General features: G+C 42.5%; 1 protein-coding gene and 1 long non-coding RNA gene across 3 annotated transcripts in view; both read right to left on the reverse strand.

The window, feature by feature from the left end:
* kdm6a (lysine (K)-specific demethylase 6A) overlaps positions 1-26,309 on the reverse strand; it is a 53,490-nt gene that overhangs the window by 19,306 nt on the left and 7,875 nt on the right. The window contains exons 3-15 of one of the 2 annotated variants that reach the window (XM_052081729.1): positions 24,860-24,968; positions 24,728-24,777; positions 24,255-24,313; positions 18,275-18,395; positions 10,159-10,213; positions 9,708-9,742; positions 5,588-5,681; positions 2,842-2,968; positions 2,010-2,108; positions 1,382-1,601; positions 1,012-1,152; positions 254-346; positions 77-154 (exon numbers count right to left, since the gene is read on the reverse strand). In XM_052081729.1, coding sequence (XP_051937689.1) covers positions 77-154; positions 254-346; positions 1,012-1,152; positions 1,382-1,601; positions 2,010-2,108; positions 2,842-2,968; positions 5,588-5,681; positions 9,708-9,742; positions 10,159-10,213; positions 18,275-18,395; positions 24,255-24,313; positions 24,728-24,777; positions 24,860-24,968 — 1,281 coding nt within the window. The remainder of the gene's footprint in view (positions 1-76; positions 155-253; positions 347-1,011; positions 1,153-1,381; positions 1,602-2,009; positions 2,109-2,841; positions 2,969-5,587; positions 5,682-9,707; positions 9,743-10,158; positions 10,214-18,274; positions 18,396-24,254; positions 24,314-24,727; positions 24,778-24,859; positions 24,969-26,309) is intronic. The other variant, XM_052081731.1, reaches the window with a different exon arrangement.
* Positions 11,575-14,678, reverse strand: LOC127611333 (uncharacterized). The gene is made up of 2 exons (XR_007965290.1): positions 13,516-14,678; positions 11,575-13,473 (listed from the first exon to the last, which is right to left on the reverse strand). It is a non-coding gene; the product is annotated as an uncharacterized LOC127611333 (long non-coding RNA).

The raw sequence follows: 26,309 nt of genomic DNA on the forward strand, positions 1-26,309 counted from the left end.
GCAGGTTAATTTAAGAGCAGGCAACTGAGGACCTCTGGGATTGAAAGCACAATGACTTAGCACATATCTCTCCAACCTGGAGCTTCTGCGGCGTAAGGTACCAGCTGTGGACCGGATGTTGATTGGCGCTGTTTGCACATGCGTCTGAAACACTCTGCACACAGCCAAAGGAAGAAAAAGAGGAAGTTAGTATATTCGCTCAAACTGCAAAGTGTGTGTGGACTGGGCGCTAATGTGCATCTCTTGGCATTACTTTGGCTGGGCTGGCAGTGCGTTTCTTTTTGGCAGGACTGGCCTGTAGGTCGCTGGGATTGCTGGTGCTTTGGGCTCCCTCCCCCTTACAAGCCTACAAATCCAGCAGAAAAACAGCTTGGGATGACGCCCAAATGCGTTTTGGCAGGCAAACCCCGAAAAAAAAGCAACAAAAGGCAAAAAGTCCACTGAAGTTATTTTCAAAAGAGAATGGGAGAAAAATAGACACAGATCCTCTGCATACACCGACTACATTTACATGCCTACAAATAAAGATGTATGACAACACTCTGATTAAAATACAGCTTGGTTTCACACCTTAAATCTTAATCAGAATTATTGATTAAGGTCTTAATCAGAGTTTTTGTAGTGTGTTTGTGGAACGATGCAACAAAAATATTGCATCAATGTGAATGCATGGAGTTGAGTCTTGTGGCTGGGTAAAATAAATTGTGTTTAAAAAAAAAAGAAAAGAAAAGGTCTGTTCCTGAGCAGTATAATGACATTGCATGGGGAATATTATGTCTTGCAGAGCAATTGCAATGCAAGACTCGTACATCTTTACATGGAGTGCTGTGGGCCATAATAAGATGCTTGTCATGCTCCGTCATCATTTTTGCATCTGACAGACCCTTTAGAAATCAACTCCTCACCGTCCCCTCTGAATCTACACCTCATTCCATCCATGTTAAGATGCAAAGAAGACTATTAGCGCTACTCTGAGTGGCTGATGTCTCTCGTCGGAGCCGGATCTCTCACCTGCTGTGCCTGTGCAGCGTTCAAGGCCCCCTGCCTGGACGTGAGCTCAGCAGGGATGGGCAGGCTCCACGCCTCCTCAATACTAGGGAGCATTTTACTCTTATTCTGCAGACTACCTGGCTGTAGGTTACACAATTGAGCCTAGGAGAAATTGCGTCAAGACACACGTTTTAGTGTGGAACCGACAACACAACACAAATTGGGGAGAACAGATCACAAATGTTTTGTGAAATGAAGATGCTTGATCATTACAAAATGATGAGATGATTCATATCTTGGTGCTTAGATATGAAAATGATTTCGACTCGCTTTCACCAAATGACTCAAGAACTGGGTTGCGTACAGCTTTTACTAAACGAAAACAGTCTACCTGCAGCAGCTTGATGCGTTGAGCGAGCGCGGCGGTGTTGACACAAGCCTTGCTGCGCGTGGCATTGATGTAGCACTTGATGGCGTCATGCGGCTGTCCGCAGCTCTCATACAGCGTGCCCAAGTCCATCCAGGCGGCGGCGTGGTTGTGGTCCAGTTGTACAGCGCAGATATAGGCTTGCAGCGCATCCATAGGCTGGTTCTGCTGCTGGTAGAGCACCCTGAAGACAACCACAAAATGGTGAAACTGCTGCTAGGTTTCTGAAAACGCTGATTCCCAGAATAATGAATAGTATGGATTTGTAAAATCCCTTTTGTCCAACTTTTCTTTCCTCTTGTATTTTTCTGTATGAACGGAACAACATGAAATGTGAGGGACAAAGCCAACTCTTTCTGGATTTCGATGTGTCCAAAAATTGGCAGGATGATGCCTTGTGAAGGGCTATCCTGACATAATGATGTGAATTTGTGATACCATGTTATTGTGTGAAGGCACAATAATAGGTCAGGAAATCCCTTGCTTTGCCATCTTCAATACAAAAGTGAAAGGTACATTTCGAATTCCCTGTCATGAGTCTGATGCAATAATTCTGCATCAAGGACAGTACAGGTAGTTTCTTCTTGCTCACCCTATGGAGCACCAGGTGTCAGCGCTGGCCTCAGACTTATCGATGGATTGACGATAGGAGATAAAAGCATCCTGCACTTTGCCGATACTAGAGTAGCATCTGAAAGAGGAAATGGAGGAAGATGATGACTGACTATATTATGATGAAAAAAAAAAAAGAAAAATAGATTGATTAATTTGGATACTTTGAAAATGCAAATATTGAGCTTTGCCGGTTGAACTAAAATGCGCTTTCAGATGTTCTCATGTTCTGGTGATGAAAAATGAGAACTCACTAAATTAGACCTATTGTACATTCCAGTAATCCCTCGTTTATCGTGGTTAATGGGGACCAAAACCACTCGCGATAAACAAAAATCCGTGAAGTAGCGACCAATTAACATGTACCGGTAATTTTTTTTTAAAGTCCGCAAAAGGTCTGCGAGAGCTGCCAAAGTCAGCAAAACAACAGCAAGTCACATAGAGCAACATATATAGTACTGTACTGCATGTATATGGATTAAAAAAATAATAATAATGAATACGTTTGAAAAAATCCGCGATGCACTGAAGCCGCGATAAACGAACTGCGAAATAGCGAGGGATCACTGTACTTTTTTTTGTCAGACACTTCATTTATCATGTTAGGTGAGATTAGCCACAAGCGTAAAGGCTCAGTCAACTTAGCTCAGAGGATCATTGGGACACACAAACACACTCCCCCACGATAAGGTGATGGCTCTGACACCACTGTGTGGTATTGAGGTACTTCATACAGGTACAGTAATTGAATTGAAGCAAAATTGTGTTACCATGACAACATTTGAGTTTAAAAGTTTTTTTTTTCTCCTCACCTGCCAAGAAAATACCAGGACTGGCCAGAGTTTGGGTCTGCTTCTAGAGACTTCTGCAGACACTGGATGGCATAGCTCTCCTTGGTGCCTTTATCCCCAAGCTGTTCCACCGTGTGATGCATCCAGCCTATAGGAGAACAAAGAAAACAACTTAAATCCTTGAAGAACTTTGTTCACATTGAACTTCGGCAGATTTCGAGCTGGGTGGAATTGATTGCTCTCAAAAAGATGGCATATTCCTTCCAGTAGGGTTGAACAATTAATCGAAGAAAAGGGGATTCATTCGCATGTTGCTTTCCCAAGTTCTTGATGTTCTGAAAGTACCCTGAATGCACCATGTTCCCTATGGAAGCAAGTATGGAACTATGTGATGTTCCTAAATACAATATATACAATACATCCTGATTTATATGGTACTTTCACAACAGCTGCAGCTGTAACAAAGCACTCCTTTAAGCTGTTATGACACCCCAATGGAGTATACTGTTAAACTTAACACACAAAAAGAATTACACACATTGTAAACATTCAAAACATTTGTCATTTTTAGAACACTGTTTGATCTAATGCTAAAGTCAATGTCATATCCAATTAAAATGCTAACGTGAAATTAGCGTCGACTTTAGGAGTAATATTCCTGGAAAAAAAACTTCACACAAACACTGTGAAAACACATACACACATTACGAAAAGACACATTACCTCAGAGTGCTATAAAACAAAATAGCATTAACAAATAAGACCTGCTTTCATGTTGAATTACACTACAGGTACCAGAGTGCTTTCACTGCAAACAGACCACTGCTCCCTCATAATTACTACTCTCCAAAACCTGTGGCGAGATCCACTGATTGCCATGACAACCCAAGCATGTTAGATTGGTAATGTGTTTTACTACAGAGCGTGGGGAGGTTGCTGCTGTCGATGGTGCGACCGAGAGAAGCACCATCCATCCATTCATTTTCTAATCCGCTTATCCTCATGAGGGTAGCAGACATGCTGGAGCTTGGGGCAATAAGCGAGGTACACCATGAAGTAGTTGCAAGCCAATCACAGGGCACACATAGACAAACAACCATTCGTGCTCACAATCATCAATCCTAGGGACACTTTGGAATGTTCCATTAACCTGCCATGCGTGTTTTTGGAAAGTGGGGGGAATCCGGAGTACTCGGAAAAAATCCACGTAGGCATAGGGAGAACATGCTAACACCACAAAGGAAGGCCTGGAATCGAACCCTACAACTCTGCACTGTGAGGCGAGCGTGCTAACCAGTTGCTCACCGTACCACCCAGAGAAGAACATAGAATGCTAAATATGGCCGTCGATATAAAATACTACATCCATGCTTTAACGGCTACATAAAGCTTCCTCAATTGCCAAGACATTCCTGATCAGTTCTGTGTGAGTAGTCGGTTTTAATGGTTTTAAAAAAACCATGATTCTGCTTTGGAGGGATATGGAAATACATATAAAAATGACAGCAACATCACGAAGCAGCCCTTCAAAACGGCTTCACGAAAATGTATTGTTTTATTTTATACAGTGTGAAATTACAATTAATCCACGTGTTTTTTTTGTGGAGAACCCAGCAAGAGAGGAATGACATAACCATATGTTCTTCTTTCAAATATCAACAAGGGATCACAGAATCAGATAATTAGATGATGCCAGCGCAAATTTCTGATTTGTCTAATAAAATATTTAATTGCTTTATACACAATACAGCAGGAAGCTTTTGAAAGACAAAAGTACCGGCATTGCGAAATTCCATCTAACAAGCATTGTCCTGCTTGTAAAAATGTCTGAAGATGGCTGATGCTTTAACCCAAGCTTTTATGACTGGAAAATTGCAATATATTCACAGGATACATTTGAAGGGGAGGTCAACTCCAAAATGTTCTTTTCAACACCAATAGTCGAAACACAGCATTCTGATTCATATTTCATTTGTGGAAGATGAGTTAAGCAGTAAAATCCACCAAGCTTTTAGCCATCTCAAGGGGCAGTCATTTAACCAGTTGCTGTCAACTGAAAATGAGTTGGTCAGGGCTAAGAGAATGACCAATCATGGCTCAGCTTCAGAAAACTGGAGAGCCCTGATTAATCATTGGCACATTATTTAGGCACATATTGCCTCTCTAATCTCCGACTGAAGAGTTCTGGCGCACGATGATTTGTTTCCCCCAAAAAATAAAGGCATAAGATGGGGCCAGAGAGGGAGCATTTTTAAACAGATCATTTTAATATTCAACTATCAGGTCAATCAGACTATTTTAAAATATATGACGGTGTTTATATATATATATATATATATATATATATATATATACACACACACACACACACACACACACACACACACACACACACACACACACACAGGTATAGTGTATACAGTACGCACGCACGCACACTAAAAACGATGTCAGCTGTAAATTGCTACTCACATACAGTAAGTGCCTGGGTGAAACCTATTCCACATTCAAAAACAATTAGGAGATATATTCATTTAAAAAAAACTCATCACAATTGCAGTGTGTTTATATATTCAATTAAGTCAATAAGTAATGGCATTATCAAGTATCGGTACATAGTAGCTAATAGTGCTCAAATTTAATCACTTGCTCTCATACTCAGTTTAGAGGGGAAAAATGGTATTGGTGCATCTCTGCGACAAATAAACTACCAAAGTGTCACTTGCTGATTTTCATCCACGTGACTGAGGTATCCAGTGACACTCACCAAGCTGTTGCAGTGTGGTCGCCTTCACCTGAGCAGGAAGATTCTCTGTCTGCAAGAGACTTTCATAAGCTTCTTTCGCTGCTCGGTACTTCTTCTGCAGGAGAACAGACAGAGACACGGACGCCGTTCTAGTCAAGACAGGACGGTGTGTTTTATGACACGAGGCATACAGACAAAAGAGCTCCTCACACTTGTAATGACCGTCTGGACAAACAAACTTGGGAGGGGGAAGGTCATAGAGGAAAAGGAAAGACCAGACTCAAGACGGCTAGACCATTAAAGTGTGTGATTCAGTCAGGTGGCCACTAACATCACCATTACAGGTGTATATGAAATGTAAGATGCTGCTTATTTTGACCTTAGTAACCTGGCCTCTGGAATAAAGAAAAAATACCATGCAGATACAGAGTATTTGCTTATTGACTAAAGTGGAGGAAAACACAAGATGATCCAAATGATTTTCAGCCCGATTTTATGTCAGCAAAGGTCATATTAACTGATGGTTTGAAAGCACAGGGATCAAACTCACGGCCAACTGGCTACATCCAACCCGCCATGTCAAACTCAAGGACTTTTGGAAGATATTATCGAGCCCATTTTTTGTTTGAACAAACATAAAATTGAAAGTTAATGATTACCGTATTTTGCGGAGAAAAAGTCACATTTTTTTCATTGTTTGGCCGGGGGTGCGTCTTATACTCTGAAGCGATTTATTTGTGAAATGGTTAACACATTGTACACATCACATGTTATTTTCACATTAAACCGTAAGAGGGTGCTCTCGGCCTGTGTTGATACTTTCCACGTTGGCGGTCACTGACAAAAACAACTGACGATGACTCTGACGGAAGCGACGTAGAAGAGGAAGCGCTGCATCTTCTACCTCCGGAGTTGGCGGAGCATGAAGATTTCATTGGATTTCATGATTTGGAGTGACGCTGATGGTTTGGTAAATTTGTTAGCATGCTCTTTGTCCTATAGTTGTCTAAATAACTCTTAATATGTTACTTGACCATACCAGTACACATTCACAGTTTGTTGTTTAAGCATCATGTAACATTAGCATATCGTACACTTATTCAGCTTGTTATTCTCTAGTTTTATTTTTATTTTAAATTGCCTTTCAAGATGACATGTATGTTTGTGGTGTTGGATTTTATGAAGTAAATTAACCCCAAAAATGCGACTTATACGCCAGTGGTACTTATATGTTTTTTCCTTCTTAATTATGCCTTTTTTGGCTGGTGCGATTTATTATCCGGAGCGACGTATGATACGAAAAATACGGTATTTGCTAAAAACAATATAGTTCATCAGTTTGAACATTAAATATTTTGTCTTTGTCATGTCACGTTCACCTCAAAGTACAGAGTTCGATTCCAGGCCCCGGCCTTCCTGTGCGAGTTTGCACGTTCTCCCCATGCCTGCGTGGGTTTTCTCTGGGTACTCCGGTTTTGTCCCACATTCCAAAAACATGCATGGTAAGTTAATTGATCACTCCTAAATAAAGTGTCTTTTGGTGTGATTGTGAGTGTGAATGATTGGTTTGTCGGCGCGCCGTGCAACTGGCTGACCCCCCCCCCCCCCCCCCAAGACAGCTGGGATAGGTTCCAGGAGGCCCAAGACCCTCGCGAGGATAATCAGTTCAGAAAATGGGATTGATGGATGATTTGCAAATCATACTATTCTGTTTTTATGTTGAACACAACATCCCAACTTCATTAGTTGGGTTGGGACACTTTTCTGTTGGTTGGCCGGGAGAGAGCAGCACACGCTCGCTCAGTGGTGGCAGTGGCCGCTGCTGCCGAAGCAGCCAGGGGGAAACCAGGGGTTGGCCGACCTTGCCACGACCTTACTCGGAGGGCAATAGAAACACTATGTTCACCAGAAGACCCATCACTGGGATGTCTGCCTCCGTCACCACCGGGCTAGGGAAGCTGCTGGTAAGGCAGTGGTGGGGTGGGCTGGGTGTGTCCTGGGGACGTCTTGGCCTTGCTGCCAAGCGTGCACCCAACTCCTGGCATTGGAGAGTGACTCATGGGCCTGAGGAGCCCTCCGCCTGAACACCGGCTACTTGCAAAGGAGGGGGGGGGGGGGGGAGTTTACTGGAGGCGATTAACTTCAAAGAGGCTGCTTGTTTACTCTGCAATCAGCGCATTATATTGTGTGTGTATATATTATTATATATATATATATATATATATATTTTTTTTTTCCTCTTCTTCTTTCTACATACATTCTTGCTGCTGGAGGCTGTAAATTTCCCCATTGTGGGACAAATAAAGGATATCTCATCTTATCTTATATAAGTCCCCTCAAAAGACAAGAGCACCTGATACCGGTGACATTAGCGATGATTGAAATCTTGAGTTCTTAAACCACAACAAATTGGCAAGCCGGTTTACGGCCGGTATCTACTCTGCATGAGTCTGAGGCAATTAGAACGGGGAATCGGATAGGGGGAGGTGGGGTTAGGCTGCGTCAAACCAGAAAGGCGATCAGCAAATCAGAATTTTTGGACTCAAATCAGAACACATCTTAGAATACTGTTGCGGTCGGACTTGAATAAGACAGAGAACTCAGTATGTGTGACGTATGTATGTAGGGAGTGCAGATGCATGGTGTGGAGGCATGCCACTTTTGGAGCGACACGCCGATCGGAAACAGTTAGCCAGCAAAGGAACATTACATGAAACTGTTAAGCAGTAGAGTCAATAAAGCCCATCTTTGCATTGTATCAACTCCTCAGTCGTTGACTGTGGGCATCTCATTCCATTGTGGCAATGATCGAAGAAAGTTAGCCCCAAGGACATCTCCTAGCTAGCGAAAAGCTGGTCACAGCCAACGAAGATGAACCAAGGTGCAAAAAGAAAACAGGGTTCGACCTTTTGGCCACAGTACGATGTGGGGATCATGGGTAATGATGTGGCATACTGAGTGAGAAGCTGCAGTCAAAAATTGCCGGTGTACTCTCTGTTTCATGGCATAAGTTTTCAATTTGGTGAATGTGAGGCTTTGTTTAGCGGTTTGGGGATTATGGTGTACATAAAGCACTGTAAAGGTAAACTGGTTTTACCACTTGCATCAAATTGGATTTGTCATGTGTCTGTTTCAGAAAAGTATAAGGAGTACGCTAATAGCAAACTGGAATTTAAAAAGTGATTAATATATCTTGGGTACATCCTTGCATCGATCCATTTTCCGATTCGCTTTATCCTCACAAGGGTCGGGTGCCATGCTGGAGCCTATCCCAGCTGACTTCAAACAGTGGGCGAGGGACACGCTGAACTGTTTGCCAGCCAATCGCAGGGCACACATAGACGAACCATCCGCGCTCACACTCACACCTAGGTACAATTGTGTGTTCCATGAGCCCCCTATGGAATGTGGGAGGAAATCGGAGTACCCGGAGAAAACTCATGCTGGCACGGGAAGAACATGCAAGCTACACACAGGGAGGCCGGAGCCGGAATCGAATCCTGCACCTCTGCACTGTGAGAACGACGCGCTATCCAGTCGACCACCGGGCCGCCCATCTTGGGTACAGTATACTGCAACAGCTAGTATGTAGCTAATCTACAGCTGATCACCCATTTCATATTTTCTCGATCGGAAGCAGTAACAGTTATGAAGCAAGAAGAACCAAAAGCTCGTCTTAATTTCAATAGCCATTTTCTGAATTGGGAGTGCAAGTTGTCACAAATACCGTTAATGTTATTGTGATACACAGGTATGATAAGCACTTCAAAATGTATTGATAAAGCCACGTTTCACCGTTACTGAAACGGCAATAGAAGCTGTGTAAAAGAAAACAGCTGACCTGAGGAACAGTGAGGAATGCTTTTGGGGGAGGAGGGAGCCGGATTCTTATAAAATATGTATTCATGTGTTGTGTGGGATCGTCTGAGTAGATGTATTACACTTGCCTTCCATTTAGCGTGACCATACAATATCAAATTGCTGACAAAATGGCTTAATTACAGAATGTAAGCCCATTTTAAAATATTCAAGACCAAATATCTTCAATTATAACACATATCATCTGGTGACTAGCGTATAGCATTCAGTTTGTTTGTTTGTTTTTTTTGGGGGGGGGGCACCAAAAGGATGTGCCTCTTACCTGAATCTCATACAAATGAGCAATGTGGAACTGAACTGTGGAGAGGGAGAAACAGAAGCAGAACAAAAAATGAATGAATATGTTCTTGTTCAAAATCAATATTACATGCCCACCCCATGGAACTCGCAGTGGGAACAAATTGCATCCAGCAAGGAGGGCAGATAGGAGGTACAGAGCGGGACAAGGTGTATGGGTGTCGACATGTGATGTTAAAAGGCAGTCAGCATGTGCAGTGTGCATTTGAGATTTCGCAGCCCTCTTCTTCTGCTCGTCTCCTAGGCAACACAAATTTTAGGGAGGATACGGCAGCAGAGAACGGAATAATTTCCTGACTTTCTCATGTGTTCTACATGTTCTCATGTTTTCTACATGTCGTGTAGGGAGGAGACGCTGCATTGATTGATTCATTCATAGCAAATTTGCAGGAAATGGTGAGTGGTCAGCGACTTACTTTCAGCCTTGGACAAAGTACAGAGGGTCGAGTCAATCAAAGCCAGCTGAAAATGCTGCAGAAAAGGGGAGGGGGAGAGAAATTTTCAATTTTAGTCAACCCCTTGTTAGGGTACTAACTGCAGTGTTACAATACCTAGAATAGTGGAGTTACATACTGTAGTTGGTTGGCATCAAATCAGCGCTCCTTTACGTTTCGTATGTTACAACTTTTCAAGATTATCAAAATCAATTCAAACTACAGCATGATGGGAAAGGTACATTGTGTGTGTATGTTGGGTGGGTGCTCACGACTAACATTGGAATCCCGACTAACATTGGAATCCACTGACTGGCAAGACCAGCTCCATCGTTTAAAATTCAATGTTTTGAAGAGTACCAAAGTATGCTAACTGAATTCCAGAACCATAACAGAATTAGGGTACGGTGTTTTCAGGATGGTGAAAGGAACCACTGGATTCGGTTGCTTGGTCGACAGACTATAAGCTCCTTGCATTAAAGAGTACCAATACAACCAATCTGAACCAAATTAACTTTTTGGGAGGCTACAATTGGGTTACCAACCACAATGGTATAGAGAAGGACAGCACGAGACACCTCAATCTCGTTGGTTGACCAACAGACATTTTTCATTTCCACATTAAAAGCTTTGAAGGATACCACGCAGGTTTGCTGAGTGGAGAACAGAAGTCACCTCAGACAAGAGTACAAATGATCCCAACATTTGGCACTGTCCTTTTAGGGCACCAAATTTAGAACATTTTCATGTTCACAAGTTACAAAGTGAAATTGTCAAAACGAACCAATCCAAAACACACAATTGTTTTGTCACCTGTTGTGTTAATGCCCAAAGACAGTATATAGATTGGGTGCCACACAATCAACACCTAAAAATGAATAAATGACCTAATCTATACCAATTTTTATCACCCATTGGTTGGGGAACCAACTCCAGTGATACGATATTGAAATACTGCCAAAGACAACACCAATTGATGGACTGTCACAGCTCAGCTTGTATTTTTATTTTTTTGAAGCCCAGACCGGGGCGGCCCGGTAGCCAAGTGGTTAGCACGTCGGCTTCACATTGCAGAGGTACCGGGTTCGATTCCAGCTGCGGCCTCCCTGTGTGGAGTTTGCATGTTCTCCCCGGGCCTGCGTGGGTTTTCTCCGGGTGCTCCGGTTTCCTCCCACATTCCAAAAAATATGCATGGCAGGCTGATTGAACACTCTAAATTGCCCCTAGGTGTGAGTGTGAGCGTGGATGGTTGTTCGTCTCTGTGTGCCCTGCGATTGGCTGGCAACCGATTCAGGGTGTCCCCCGCCTAATGCCCGGAGACGGCTGGGATGGGCTCCAGCACCCCCCGCGACCCTAGTGAGGATCAAGCGGCTCGGAAGATGAATTACTAATAATGAATGAAGCCCAGACCGTTGGGGCGCCAACCACAATGGTGCAGTTCCTAACGGCTAGACCCTCTCTTCGGTACATTACTGAAATCACAATTCATTGAATGGACCAAAAGTCCCACGAAAACCATACATCTTGTACAAAGTATTCCCAAAAAGTAGAAAGTAGCAACCGTCATGGCTCACCTGTTTACTGGTTTTGCTCATGAGCCCGGAAGCACTGTGATGTCATTTTGATTTGGCAAGTGGTAAATGAGAGATGGATAAAAACAGGTGCCTTTTGCAGCTCGACTTTTTCCCTTTCCAAAATACATGTTTTCCATGCAAAATGTGTGAAAATGTATGCTGCAATAAATCTTTTTATTTTTTGGCCACAATTTTTCAGAGTTTTTATTTTTGTTGCCCGGCCATGTTTTCATTATTATTACGGTCCCCAGTTATATATTAAATATACCAAAATATGGTCGCTGATTGCATCCTATTGAAACTTCATGTACTTTAGCGTCCTGGACACCAACAACAACACAGCAGTGACATCAGTGAGTAAAAACAAAAGGCCTTCCATAACAGACCAGATTTGTTCGGCAACTGCGAACACGCGTCAACAGAAAGTCAGCCATTTTGGCTACGGTGACTGTACTTAAAACTCCTCCTTGTGTGTTCACCCCACTGTAAACATATGTGAACCAAGTATACAGGAGAAATGGGCACATTTTGGAGCTTTGCTCATCGCGCGTGGGGGGAGAATGATGAATGGTTCGAGAAATAGCCATGAAAAATCCACCCAGCCAAATTGGGCGTGGGGATTTGGGGGCCCCTTCATCGCTGCTTTAATAGTTTTTAGAATTGCATGGCAACGTGTATCAAATCCTCTGGAGAGAGGCCATAAAGGGCCCACATGCCGTAGGCTGCCCACCAATACATTAGACAATGCAAGCGCGGTGCTGTATCTGGGTCAGGTGGAGACAGAATACATTCTACTGGCTACGCTCACTTGTCACTCAAGATTCACAGTTACACTCTGTATCGCAGAGATTGAAGCGGCAGGCATTTTAGTCACAGAAAGGCCCGACAATATCACAAGAGACAGTGACAGCCACACAGATAATCAACAACCGGAATGCATGAGGGCCTGCGGCGCCTAGCACGTGTGCAGACAGAAGCTTTAAATTGCCTCACAGACTCACAATGTTACTTGTCACAATCAGACATGCACAGAAGTGTTACCTATGTTACGGCGGCTCGTCAGCCTCCCCCAGGAAGCCTTCGCGCATCCTCCTGCAGATCCCACCCGTCCTCACCTTCCTCCTCCTTCACACTTTGGCTGATAATGCGGCACTGACTGTTAGCTTGACATTCCACCTCCCTCCTCATATCTTTTGCCTTTCTCTCTCTCACTCGCTCTTTTGCTCACTGCTGTCTTACTTCCCTTTGCCCCCTCCTCCTCCTCTTCTCATCTACTCTGGTGTCAGTGATTGCTATTCAGCTGCAGTGGTCGGTGCAGCGAGAGAAAGAGATGACACAAAATATTACCTCAAAGGAGCTACACCAGCTCTAGTTTATATCCCTAAAAATAAATGACGCACCTCATGCATCTCATTTGTTACATGAGCTGTCACAATCACTATTAGAAATGTTAACTCACAAGACATTGCACATATACATTTATTTACGCACAGTAAAAATATCCTAAGAACTAAACTTCAATTTCATCACCATTCCGGAAGCAGAGGACATTGGCACATTTGGGAGCTGCTCCATTGGAAAATTCTCTTTTTAGTTTTAAATGGTTAATCACTTCCAGGATCCATCCCATCACTGTGGCCGAAGGCAAAGCCCATGAAGGCTTTCCCTAGCCTTGGTGCAGTTAATTCCTGCTGCCTGGGACTTCTGTCACCATTTTGAGCTGCTACCCCCCCCCCCCCCCCCTTCCCCTTTGTTAGATGGCTACTTCAGTCGTCAGCTTCCATCCTGTTGGCTCAGGTGATCCTACTTTTTCCATCTGCCATGTTATGGTGGATTTTGTTCCTCCTTTTCTGCTTCACCTGTCACAGCTTGGTGTCCACCTCCAATGGTGGCTTCTTTCCGGCTTATGTTTTGGCAACACCCTGCTCATTTGTGCAACTCATCAGGCTTGGCTGTCGGATTCCTTCTCTGGCAGTGACCTTCGCTTCAATGTGGGACCACAGACTTCTTTGCACTCCTCACTGGGTTCTGATTTCACTTCAAGCTTCAAACTGTTGAAAATTCATGAACTCCAAATGTTGCAGGCTTCAACGTGCCGTTTAACTTAGGAGATTCTGCCGTACGGGGCACACACTTGTTACCAAATCTTCCATTAGCTAAATAGACACTTGCTAAACGATAGGAGCCCGTTTTATACAGAATTGTGACGTCATCATGCAACATTTACAACATCATAACTCAGTGTGGTTACAACTAATTGAAGTCACTTTACACCTTGGAATTTGATCCTGCACCATCGGTGACAAACTGTACAGTATTTGTGCTTAAAATACATCCATGCACTTCCTCAGTCTGTCAGTCAACTGCAGTCTTTTCGGAGTGTCTTGTTTCAATCCAAAGTACTTGAATCCCATGTGCTGGCTAAGTAGATCATTTGCATAATGTGCGTGCGTACATTTGACGTGAAGGTGTGTGATGCTGGCATTGAGTCAGAACTCAGGGCTACATTCAAAGCTGATCAAGAAGTTGCAAGCACGTGCCAACATGCCTCGCTCGATAAAGTGCAGCCAAGGCGTTTGCACGGACACCGTTATGCACCATTTCCCTGTGCTGTTATATTGATTAGGTATTTACAGGTAAAAGCAAGATAAGCAATAATGATCTTAAGTCTATGCATGTTCACTGTAATGTTCTGGTCTTGAACAACCCCAAAATGAAGGAGCATTTTATGTCTCTCATTTGATCTTGGTTCACTTGAGGTGGGAATACACAGTTTTAGTCCAATACTGAAATTATTCTGCTCAGTTTTTAAACATTGTTTTAAACAATGCTCAATCATACTTGACATGCAGACATAAATACATGTACATACAGTACACAAATATACTGGACACATATATATGTACCTGTATACACATTCATATATATATATATATATATATATATATATACATATATATATATATACATATAATGGACACATATATATTAGGGATGTGAATCTCAGAACTGAGGACGATTCGATACACATCTCGATGCACTACCAGCGATGCGATACTTAAACGATACATGGAATTTTCTGGTGACACGATGCGATACGTTTCACCGTCTTCACTATGTGATACGACGCGATACACATTTAGTTCAAATCAATGCGATCCGATACGATACAGTGCAATTTGTTGTGATATTGTGCAATTAAACATGATGCAAATACGCAAAGAAAAAAAGTTTTAAAAAAGATGGAATTCAGTATGGTATTGCAAAAAGTAGACCACTTTATTCCTTATAAACAGTAGAACGTGTAAAACAACTTATTTAAGCCCTTTCACAATTGGGTTTTGTGCAAAGAAAATGTAAACAATTTGGTACCTGAGACTCACAGCTGTTGCTGTAGTGTAAACACAGACTACTCACTGAGTGTCTTATATGAAATATCCATCTCCATAGGACAGAAAAAAATACAATTGAAACAATGTGGCAGTCACAGCCTCAAAGCTGCTGTGTGTAATGTAGCGTACACAGACCACTCTCATTGAGTGTCAAAATTAAATGTCCAAAAGAGTCATCCATATATAGTTTTTCCTTGCGCGGTCACAGTGAGCTGCAAGGAGACCCCCAAAATAAGAGGCGATTTTTTTTCTGATCCTGACCTGGTTTGCCAAGAGTTTCTCCGGTGTCCAACGAGGAACTGGACGGGGAGGGGGCGGGAAACTTGTCGGTGATTTGGTGCCATCGTTTTAAGTGGTCTGTATATTTGTGGTGCTGCCGTTGTATGGCTTCGTAGTGCGACATTCTTTGCAAATTACGGAGCTTTTATCAATCTTTCCGTGTTTCTTTTCGAAGCCGTAGTATTTCCAAAAATAAGATCTGAATGTTGCGGAAGCATTAAATACAGTAGTTTCCTCGCTGCTGCTTGCGCGAACTTCCATAGTGTTTCGCTACTTGTGTACTGGACTGTCTGTGACGCACGGCTACCGTCCGTATTCAACACAAAACGCAAAACAATGATGGTGCATTCAATACGCCTAGGAAAGGGCAGATAGGTGACGTTTAACATGAATAAAACAGTGCTTGAATTGGATTTTACCGATACCCACCAATGCATCGTGATGAATCTCGATTTCACCCGTGAATCGCGTCGTACCCAGTGAATGAGCCGATGCACTTGCATCGCGCACATGCACATCGATGTATCGATTTATATCGATTATTTTCCACACCCTTAATATATACATGTACCTGTATACACACACACACACACTTCAGACCAGTGGTTCTGAACTTTGTTAGAGGTACCGAACCCAGCCAATTCATTTGCACGTTCACCGAACCCTTCGTTACTGAAAAATAAAAATCTGATTGAAGAAGTGTTTCTTCAGTTTTGCCATTGCGAGACTCGAGTTGCTCAACTTGTCATGGCAAATCATGCAGATTGGATACAGACTGGATGCTCCTTAAGATTAAGATTAAGAAAACCTTTATTAGTCTCGCAATGGAGAAATTCCAGATTCACAGCAGCAAAGTTATGAAAGGAAGAAGTAGAACAACAAAAAAATAGGAGCTGCTGGAAAGGCAGCCACTCTCGCGGCGCCATTTTGAAGTCAAAATAACAAAAATAACACAAGACAACACATAGGACAGAGACAGTCGTGCAATCTTCACCACTTTTCTGCATACACTTTGTTGTCTGAAGCAGTTATAGATGAAAGAGGAGAGGATCAAAGTGTCCTTTCACCAGCAATTGACATTAAATTAGACTCATTTAATTATTGTTGTACTGCGATAAGAAAAACTGTTTGCAACCACGAAAACTGTTGCTGAATGTCTGAGACCGTTTGCGACCTTAAATGAACCCTGATGAATACTCAACATTCACTACGTTCGAAACACTCGCAAAGCTTTGCCGCACGGTGGGATATGGACTGAAAGGCTGACAAAGAGTAGCGAAACAAGCAATACATCAAGCAAGAAGAGAGATCGCTAAGCTAATGTGAAAGAGTGCTTCTGTATACAGGACACTTTTCTCAGAAATGTGAAATGCACAAAGGCGGAGACCACCAACCAACTATGAAAGGCAAATTATCAGGCTCAGAAAATGTCTAGAAAGAGAATAACAGCTACACAGTAACAACACACCCTCAAACCTGAAGTGAATCACAATAAATTACAATAAAAATATTCCAAACCTGCCCGAACTGCACTGAAATAATCAAAATCCCAAAAAACAATGCCAGAACCTTTACACTCAAATTGTGATCTTGCTGATCCAGATTCTATTCGAAATCCAATGGTGGTCGAACTAGACTTTTGAATTCCGATGCAAATAATCCGACTGTGACTTTGCTTTGTACAAAGTCGAGAGGATAACATGAGGCCTAAGATCAAGTAGCAGGTAGTTCCCACCGGGATACACCAAGACCAGTGTTTTTCAAACACTGTGCCGCGGCACAGTGGTATTGTCAAGTACTCTTCCATACCGGCAGGTAGCAGCAGCTAGCCAATTGCCTTGTGCTTCAAGACAGGGGAAGTTTCTGGCGCGAGGCAATTCAGCGAAAGCTACCTTTCATTTGGATTTACTTTTACCGGAGATGCAACGACACCAACAACTCTGTTGCGTTTGGTATGTGGCGAAAAGCTCTCCAACCGAGCTACGGTCCCAAGAAAGCTTAAACTCGATCTCCAAACAAAACACCCTTCACTTTGAAACAAAAAATGTGGAGTATTTTGTTCGCCTGCGTGAGTGAACACACAGAGAAACAAGCAACGTTCATGAGCGGGAAGCAAGTTAACATGTCGCTGAACTTGTGGCTAAAAAAATAAAATAAGTCCCAGTGGCAATGCAAATGAGACATTCTGACCCAAAGCGGCTAAAGAAATAGCCTGACTGCTGTAAAAATTAATAACAGAGAAAGACAGAGCTGTGGAGAAAGAGCCTCGTGTGCCTTTCATCGATTGCTGCCAGGATATCAGATCTGTGTTCATCCAAATAATTTATCACACTGAGTGAGAATAAATATGAAAATGATAAAATATTTGATTGATGTATATTTCATTCCTATCCAAGGTGTTATAACGTGATTCTTCAATGTTAAAAATCAATTACAATAACAATATAACTTGTTACAATAATTTTTTGGTCCCATTTTCAGCTAGTGTTGTGCCGCGGGATTTTTTCAATGAAAGAAATGTGCCTTGGCTCGAAAAAGATTGGAAACCACTGATCGAGACCGTGATTGTCTGGACATCTCACTCCTCAGCTGTCAGAGGACGATCACAGTGGGGGGGCTTTCCTCAGATAGACGAGACAGATGACCAAATTGGTCTTTGCTTATCTGGGAGGTGACAAGGCCTCTGCGACTGCACACCAGGCCAACGCGGTTTTATCATATAACCAGACATGCAAATAGCATAAACCAAAGACAAAAATAAATGAAAAACATTTCCTAAGTGCAACAATTGTTGCAGGTTGTATGAAGGAAGGATAGCACAAATCAGGTATCGATGTAATAGAGTGGCTGTACCTTTAAGCTGGACTCGTGGTCTGTGTTGACTTTAAACATGAGTCCCAGTCGCAGGTGAATCTCTTTAGCTCGGGAGAAACTGGGATCAATGTAGAGCACCTCCTGAAATGCCTTGATTGCCCTGCAAAAGATGATGCGTGTTGATTATCAACTGGTAAATATGTAACAGGATCACCGAAGAGATATGCAAACAATATGCTTCGCATTCGAGATGCAACAATTGATCGATGATTCGGTAACTAATTCATTATCAAAATTATGAAAAGTATTTTATAAGACAATTAAGTAATAGCTCAGAGATAGTGTTTAACGTCAAACGTCCACATCTTTGGAATTTCAGTATTCTTGGATTTCTGCAGCGCTCCCTGAAAGCAGACTTTTTATTCATTCATTCATTCATCTTCCTAACCGCTTGATCCTCACTAGGGTCGCGGGGTTAGGGAGCCTATCCCAGCTGTCTCCGGGCAGTAGGCGGGGGACACCATGAATCGGTTGCCAGCCAATCGCAGGGCACACAGAGACGAACAACCATTCACACTCACACTCACACCTAGGGACAATTTAGAGTGTTCAATCAGCCTGCCATGCATATTTTTGGAATGTGGGAGGAAACCGGAGCACCCGGAGAAAACCCACGCAGGCCCGGGGAGAACATGCAAACTCCACACAGGGAGGCCGCAGCTGGAATCGAACCCGGTACCTCTGCACTGTGAAGCCGACGTGCTAACCACTGGGCTACCGGGCCGCCCGCAACTTTTTAACTTTTTACATTAAAAAATGAATTAATAAGTCTGCTCAGCAAAGCAAAATTGGGATAAATTAGAATAATAACAGAGCTGACATCCTATAGAAATTCACTAAGAACATTTTACCTTAAATACTATTCATTCATTCATCTTCCAAGCCGCTTGATCCTCACTAGGGTCGCGGGGGGTGCTGGAGCCTATCCCAGCTGTCTTCGGGCAGTAGGCGGGGGACACCCTGAATCGGTTGCCAGCCAATCGCAGGGCACACAGAAACGAACAACCATTCGCACTCACACTCACACCTAGGGACAATTTAGAGTGTTCAATCAGCCTGCCACGCATGTTTTTGGAATGTGGGAGGAAACCAGAGCACCCGGAGAAAACCCACGCAGGCCCGGGGAGAACATGCAAACTCCACACAGGGAGGCCGGAGCTGGAATCGAACCCGGTACCTCTGCACTGTGAACCCGACGTGCTAACCACTGGACTACCGGGCCGCCCCACCTTAAATACTAATCACGCTAAGATCAACACACTGGAATTGCACAACTTAATATTTGTACTTCAAAGAATCATTCACCAAATGATATCTACTTCGCACTGACATTTCAACAAAGCACATACACAGATGTGTACATCTGTGTATGTGCATTTTTTTTGTAATGCCGTTTAGCTCCTTCGGGGTTGCCAATTATTTGATATCTCAAAATTCCATACTTTCTCTAGACTCTAATTTCCCGATTTCTCATGGGGGGGGGGGGGTTGGAATGAAATTTCAATTGTCATCAAGTTGCTATTTATTTATTCTGTCAAAAACATCAATTAATGTAATTTTGTAATGTAATATAATGAAAGAAAATATTTTTTTAAGATTTGTGTGAAGAATCTTTTCTCACGTGATCCCAGGAAATTAGTACGGTTTAGCGTGGACACATAACGGTTAGATGTGCGCGACTGAAAGTGTCGACCATAACATCAGTCGGAAAGAGAGCGACGCAGCCAGAGAGTTATTTGTGTTCATTCTACATTTACGTAAAACTATTATGTACGTCAGTTTGTTTTTACTTTGCGGAATAGTATTTATAACAGTTCCATGGTGAAATTGATGTCGTCTGTAAAGACAGAGCCATAAAATTAATCAGTGACAAAAGACCAACAGTGTTGAGGTATATATCCCAGAAACAAGTGACAGAGATAATTTGGGGCACGAGTAAAGAGATGTATATCATTCTCAAATATTATATTACAGTTATATGCCATAAACTCAGCAAATAATTTCTAGAAGATTAAGGATAGGTAACATTTCGAAAATATTTGAAATAATCTATTCATTGACATAATGATGTGGCGCTCCTACGGGAATGTACTGTACTTCATCGGCAAAGATGTTATTACCCCAAGTCGAATTTTTTTTTTTCCATGATCGTCGTGCAATGACAGAGGAATACTGCAATTCAAATGCAATCCATTGTTATTTTGTTAGTTTGGCTATTGTGTCGAATTTAGAACATGTTATTTTGATCATTGTCAGAAAAATACTGTAGACAGTCATCTGTAATTTTGATGAAAATAAAATTCTGATTATTACAGAACAATGTTGTTGATTAACAAATGTATTTAGTGTCAATTGCATAGACCATTTGGAGGGGAAATGAAGAAATACTACACATGCCGAATGATTTTGAACACAGTTTAGTCATTAAGACCTCATGTCAGCACCGTCTGTCTGGATAAGTGACTGGATTTAAGGTCCAAATCCGTGAGGTGAGAGGCTTATAACAATGCCATGACATGCTGATGTATATGAAAAGTGGGAGATTGATCAACAAGCCGGCAGCCATTTTACACACTGAAGACTAATTAACAAAGAGATCCGGCGTTTATCTTCCTGTAATAAGTATGCATATTTTTGCTATTTACGGGCCGGCCCAGTCCCTGTACCTCACGAATCATGGCTGATTGGCTGTTCTCTGAGTCCTGAGCAACTGTGAAGTCATTTTCAGTCAACAGCAAGTGACAAAATGGCCGCAGCTTCAGAAAAAAGGTGAACCATGATTGGTTGGTACCTGAGTCCTGAGCAACTGTAATGTAATTTTCAGTCAACAGTAAGTAGCAAAATGGCCGTCACCAGAGATGGCTAAAAATAGGTGCATTTTGCTGCTCAATTAATATTCCAGAGATGCAATATAAATCAGAAAATAGTGTTGAGACAAGTGGAGGCACATAAAAAATATTACTGTAAAGCAGTGGTCGCCAAACTACGGCCCGCGGGCCGGATTCGGCCCGCCTCCACATTTGGTCTGGCCCCCCCTGAACAATATCAGAGAGTCTTTTGATTTATTTTATATCTGTGTATATTTGTATTTTATCATAAAATTTTGTTTTTGCAATAAAATATTCCTTAGTTATGAACTATTTTCATGATTAACTATTAGCTAGTAACAATTTCATAAACACATATAACGCGATATTTGTTCCATCCTCCTGCGGTCTGTGCCGTTATCTGGCAACCCCAGAAAAAAAAATCCTAAAAACCCGTCCCTCTCAAAGAGAATGTAATCATGGCGAAAAGGTGAGGTAAGAGGAAAACAAATATTCGGAATACAGGGAATTTAACCCAAAATGGAGAAATGATTTTTTTTTTCAATGCAAAGAAAAGATTGTCTGTCTCATCTGTCGGTGGCGGTATTTAAAGAATACAATCTGCGGAGACACTATGAATCCCGTCACGACAACGATTTTTTGCATGGGCAAATGAGAGCAGAGAAACTGTCAATGCTAAAAAGAGGAACGTTAGATCAGCAAAATCCATTTGTACGCCAAGCTCAGCTGAACCAGCCATCTGTTCGGGCTAGCTTTCGGTTTGCTCAACTGATAGCAAGCAGCGGTAAGGAGAGTTTGTCAAGAAATGCATGAATGCTGTCGCGGAGGTGGTGTGTCCCGAGAAGAAAGACGTCTTTTATACCGCGAGTGTATCAAAAAAAGTTATTTGATTTTGTGTGGGTTTCTGGGAAACAATACATTTTTACGTCTAGGTACTCTTGCAGTCACACTTTTGCTGTTACAAACTGCCCCCCCCCCCCCATCAGAGATGCGAAAAGTTACGTGGCCCTCACAGGAAAAAGTTTGGGGACCACTGCTGTAAAGAAAATGTTGGGGTTGACTTCCTCTTTAGAATGTGTACTGCAAATTACTCGTCGTGTTTGTTCAGTTTGTGCAAGTCAATTTCACTCCAGTAGTTTCATTTTCTCATCCTCTCAGATTTTAAACAGGCTGAGATCTCCTTTTGTTGCTGCACCGAGCCACAATTCATATTTGTGTAAATGCTCAAAATGAATTCCAAAACAACAGAATGTGGACAAAGTAAGCCACGAACCAAATAGCAAACTTCTGCCATTGTCCCTTCACTGCCATCTTCAGGCTCCTGTGTCAATCAAGCAGTCTCTATCTAATTTTTGGGCACTCTGAAATGGGCCGAAAGCCGTCACAAAAACAACAACCGTCCATAAATCGCTTCTGAGTTTTTCTCAGGGGTGAATTTTAAAGCTTACACCATTTTTATAGGGCATGCAACCTTTGAACATGAGTGCCAATGTCCAGCCCAATCAAGGGTCCCTTAAAAATGACCCAATCTAACTTTTGTCACGGCAATGGTCCTACAGGTTAAAAAAAAGAAAGAGCTTTATATTTCTGGCGTGTTTCATCCATTATCCTCACACTAACAAAACACACACCAAAGGAGAAACATACTGCAGCTTACAAATAAATCTCCTTGCATTTATCTCTGTAACAACAACAGAATGTTAGCTGGAAACCCTTCCTAGGCAACTCGCACGCACAACCGCGCACACACACACGCAGGCACACACACACGCACGCACGCGACGCGCACTCGCGCACACACACACACACACACACACACACTTTGAACTCATTGCTCCCATTCCCTCCACCTCCTCTTCACTGACCCTCCCTCTCTTCCATCTCTTTGCTCCGCTATCGCCCTTTCCTCCCACGCTGGCAGAGCGTGACGAGAATGCTTGGGAAAGCTCAGTGGTGTCACCAAGTGCGAGACAAGACTGCAGCTAAAAGAGGAACAAGGGTTATGGTCACATTGCAAGATTCAACTACAACTTTCTGATATTTGTCAGTCATTTATTGTATGGGATGATTTGCACAATTACAAAAAGAAGACCGCTTATCTCCAGAACTGTGAAATTCAACTCTCACATTCACACAATCCAAACATGCAAATAGTAACGTTGTCGCCATTGCTACCGTTACCGTCCTAGCAATTACTGCAATAACATCCCACCGGCTCAACTTGGTCTTCACAGAACAGTGAGACGCAACAATAGCCCCTTTTACATGGCCTTTTCAAGGACACACAATGATGTAGTGGGGTGGAGGCGGCAAGCATTCCACTAATATTCTACCATCAGATGAAGTATTAGAGCTGTAAGAGAGCTGGAATGGTACCCATGTACATGGTAAATTCATGGGATGGCAGGAAAGGGCTGGGAAGATTCAATATGACTCATTGCTCTCGCCACGTGTCGCTGTCTGAAAAACAGGGATGGCCCCAATCTTTTTTTTTTTGCACATGAGCCTGAGTAAGTCACTTGAGTATCTACTGATAGAGTCCCAATCAGATGCCACAGCAATGCATTACAGGAGAAATAAACCCAAAATATCAAAACCCTGTTCTATTTTTAATTTTATTATTTATCTGATGTTTTCAAATGTAATCTAATAAGTATTTATTCTAATAACCTATATATTTAGAACATTGTATCTACTTGCAGATGCTGACATGTTTAGGTCTTCACTCTCGGGACAGTGCAAATTTGTGAAAATGTGACGCGAATCACCCAGTCCCCGTTTATTTTATTTTCGAAGAAAACCAGAGAACCAGTAAATATTCATCTAATATCCACATGCTGTCCTCAGTTACACCTTTCCTCTATATAAGCAGCGTGTCGGCACAACAGTCAGTCAAGCTGTTATCCATAACTTTGACACTACATGATTGTGTACATGCTAATTTCTTTGTGGCAAGCAATTTATTTCATCACGTTGAAACTGGCTAATGCGTTGCTTCAAAAGACGCTGATTGGCCCGACCAGACATATTCATATGGCAAGATTTATTTGCAGGATTACACTCCCGCACTGGCGAAAATCCACTTGTTCACAGGTTCATATAGAAAAAGAAAAACATTAGTTTGTACTTACCACTGAAATGCATTGTAATGGAAGTAGACCAAGCCGAGCCCGTATAAAAAGGCAGCATTCTGGAGGGGAATACAAACAAAACTTTCTTTTAATTTAAATTAGTGCCATTTGGTTTCCCTTGAAATAAAAAGCATAAAAGTGAGCATTCGTGGTGACGGTAATAATTCAGCCACACCGTGGTTCTAGATGTCCAGGACAAGGACTGATTTACAGTTCTGAGTTGGGACACGCCACTTAAGAGATTTAAAAAATCAATGTCATGTTGAGTATTTTTAACGAGCAAGAAGTAGGAATTGAGTTGAACTGCCCGAGGGAGGATCTGTGCTTCCTCTAAAGCCTTCACCATCCCTGGCGCAGGTGGCAGCTTGTGCTGCGTTATGTCCATGATCCATGCGGAGTCTGCGCTCATGAAAAAAAATAAAATAAAATACTGGCATATTGCCTCGAGCTCGTCAGTTGTTCTGGACACTCACCTTCCAATAGTCCGGCTGTAAACTGAAGTACCGCTGGTATGCAGATAATGCTGAGAAAAAAAACAGATGCAACTTCACAATGGTCAATGGAAAGAAAAACAGGTTGTCCAAAACATTACACAAACAACAAACCTTTTGGATAGTCCTCCAACAGGAGGTGGAAATGGCCAAGTTGACAAAAAATATCAGGATCTACTTTCCCTTCAGCTTTCGGGATGAGGTTGTTATAGCAGCTAACAGCCTAGATAGGAGAAAAAGCATTTTTCGTGTTAGTGGACCAAACTACAATTGTGACCAAGAAATTAGACCGACGGTCATAATAGTGACGCAATTTCAACTACGTATGTCAGCAAACTGTCCACCACGTCTCACCACTATTCTACCATAATACAATGGTGCCTTGGGGGCAGTGCCATGAAAAAGTATTTGCCCCCTCTTGTTTTCGTTTTTTGCATATCTATCACACACACAAAGGTCTCATATCATCAAACCAAATTTAATATCACTCAGAAACAATCCAAGGAAATACAAAATGCAGTTTTCAAATGACAATTCAATTTATTAAAGCACAAAATAATTAACCTTTCTAACCCTAAAATTTAATTGCCCCCTTGTTAAATCTGAAAGTCACTGTGACTAACAAATTTGGGAAAGGTGAGTTCAATTTCACAAGCCACACTCAAACCTGATGACCACCATACTTGTTGAATCAAAAAATCACATGGATTGAATCTGTCCGAGAACGTAAAATAGGCTATAAGATCACAATAAACAATGCACCATGCCCCAATCCAAAAAAAAAATCTAGAAAAAATGAGAAAAAAAGTGACTGAAATCCATCGGTCTGGAAAAGGTTACAAAGCCATTTCTCCAAGGCTTTGGGACTCCAGCCAGCCACTGTCATGGCCATTATCCACAAACAGAGAAAAGTGGGAATAGCTGCAAATCTTGCCAGGAATGGACGACCAATTAAAATTACTCCAATACCCCTTTCCCACTGAAATTCGCGGGTAATAGTGATCCATGGCGACACGCAACCAATTGGCATATTGTCCGACCAACAGAAGGAGATTATGCCCCCCCCCCCCCCCCCCCGCCACTCCCTTCCATCACTTTGCGTCTGGTTACATCACCACGCTGTGATTGCGTCAATGATAGTGCGACAGATTTCTTGATGGTAAACAAAGCAACACGGAAGCAAGTGTTCTTTCTTTTATCATGCTTTTTACCATCCTTAAAATGGTCAAAAAGCAGCAGAGGATCAATTCTTTCCTACTACTGAGACAACAGCTTGGGGCGATCTCCGAGCTTTGTCGTGGGGGCGTGCTATATACGAGGCCGATGGCGTGCGATGTTATGACTCATCACGTACCGCCCTACGGTATGCCATCACGTAATTATCGGGAAGTCCCGTGTTAGGCTTTCACACTGCAAGCGGAGGCGATCCGAGGCAATCACAACCCGCCTCCGATGACGTGCTGGTGGACATGGATCGGCACTGGCCAGTAAGCCTTTCCAACTGCCCAAAAAGCGTGTTTACCCGTGTTTTTGCGGCAGTGGAAAAGGGGTACAAGAGTACGAC

This window comes from Hippocampus zosterae, chromosome 12 (assembly GCF_025434085.1).
Source record: "Hippocampus zosterae strain Florida chromosome 12, ASM2543408v3, whole genome shotgun sequence".
Lineage (NCBI taxonomy): Eukaryota > Metazoa > Chordata > Actinopteri > Syngnathiformes > Syngnathidae > Hippocampus > Hippocampus zosterae.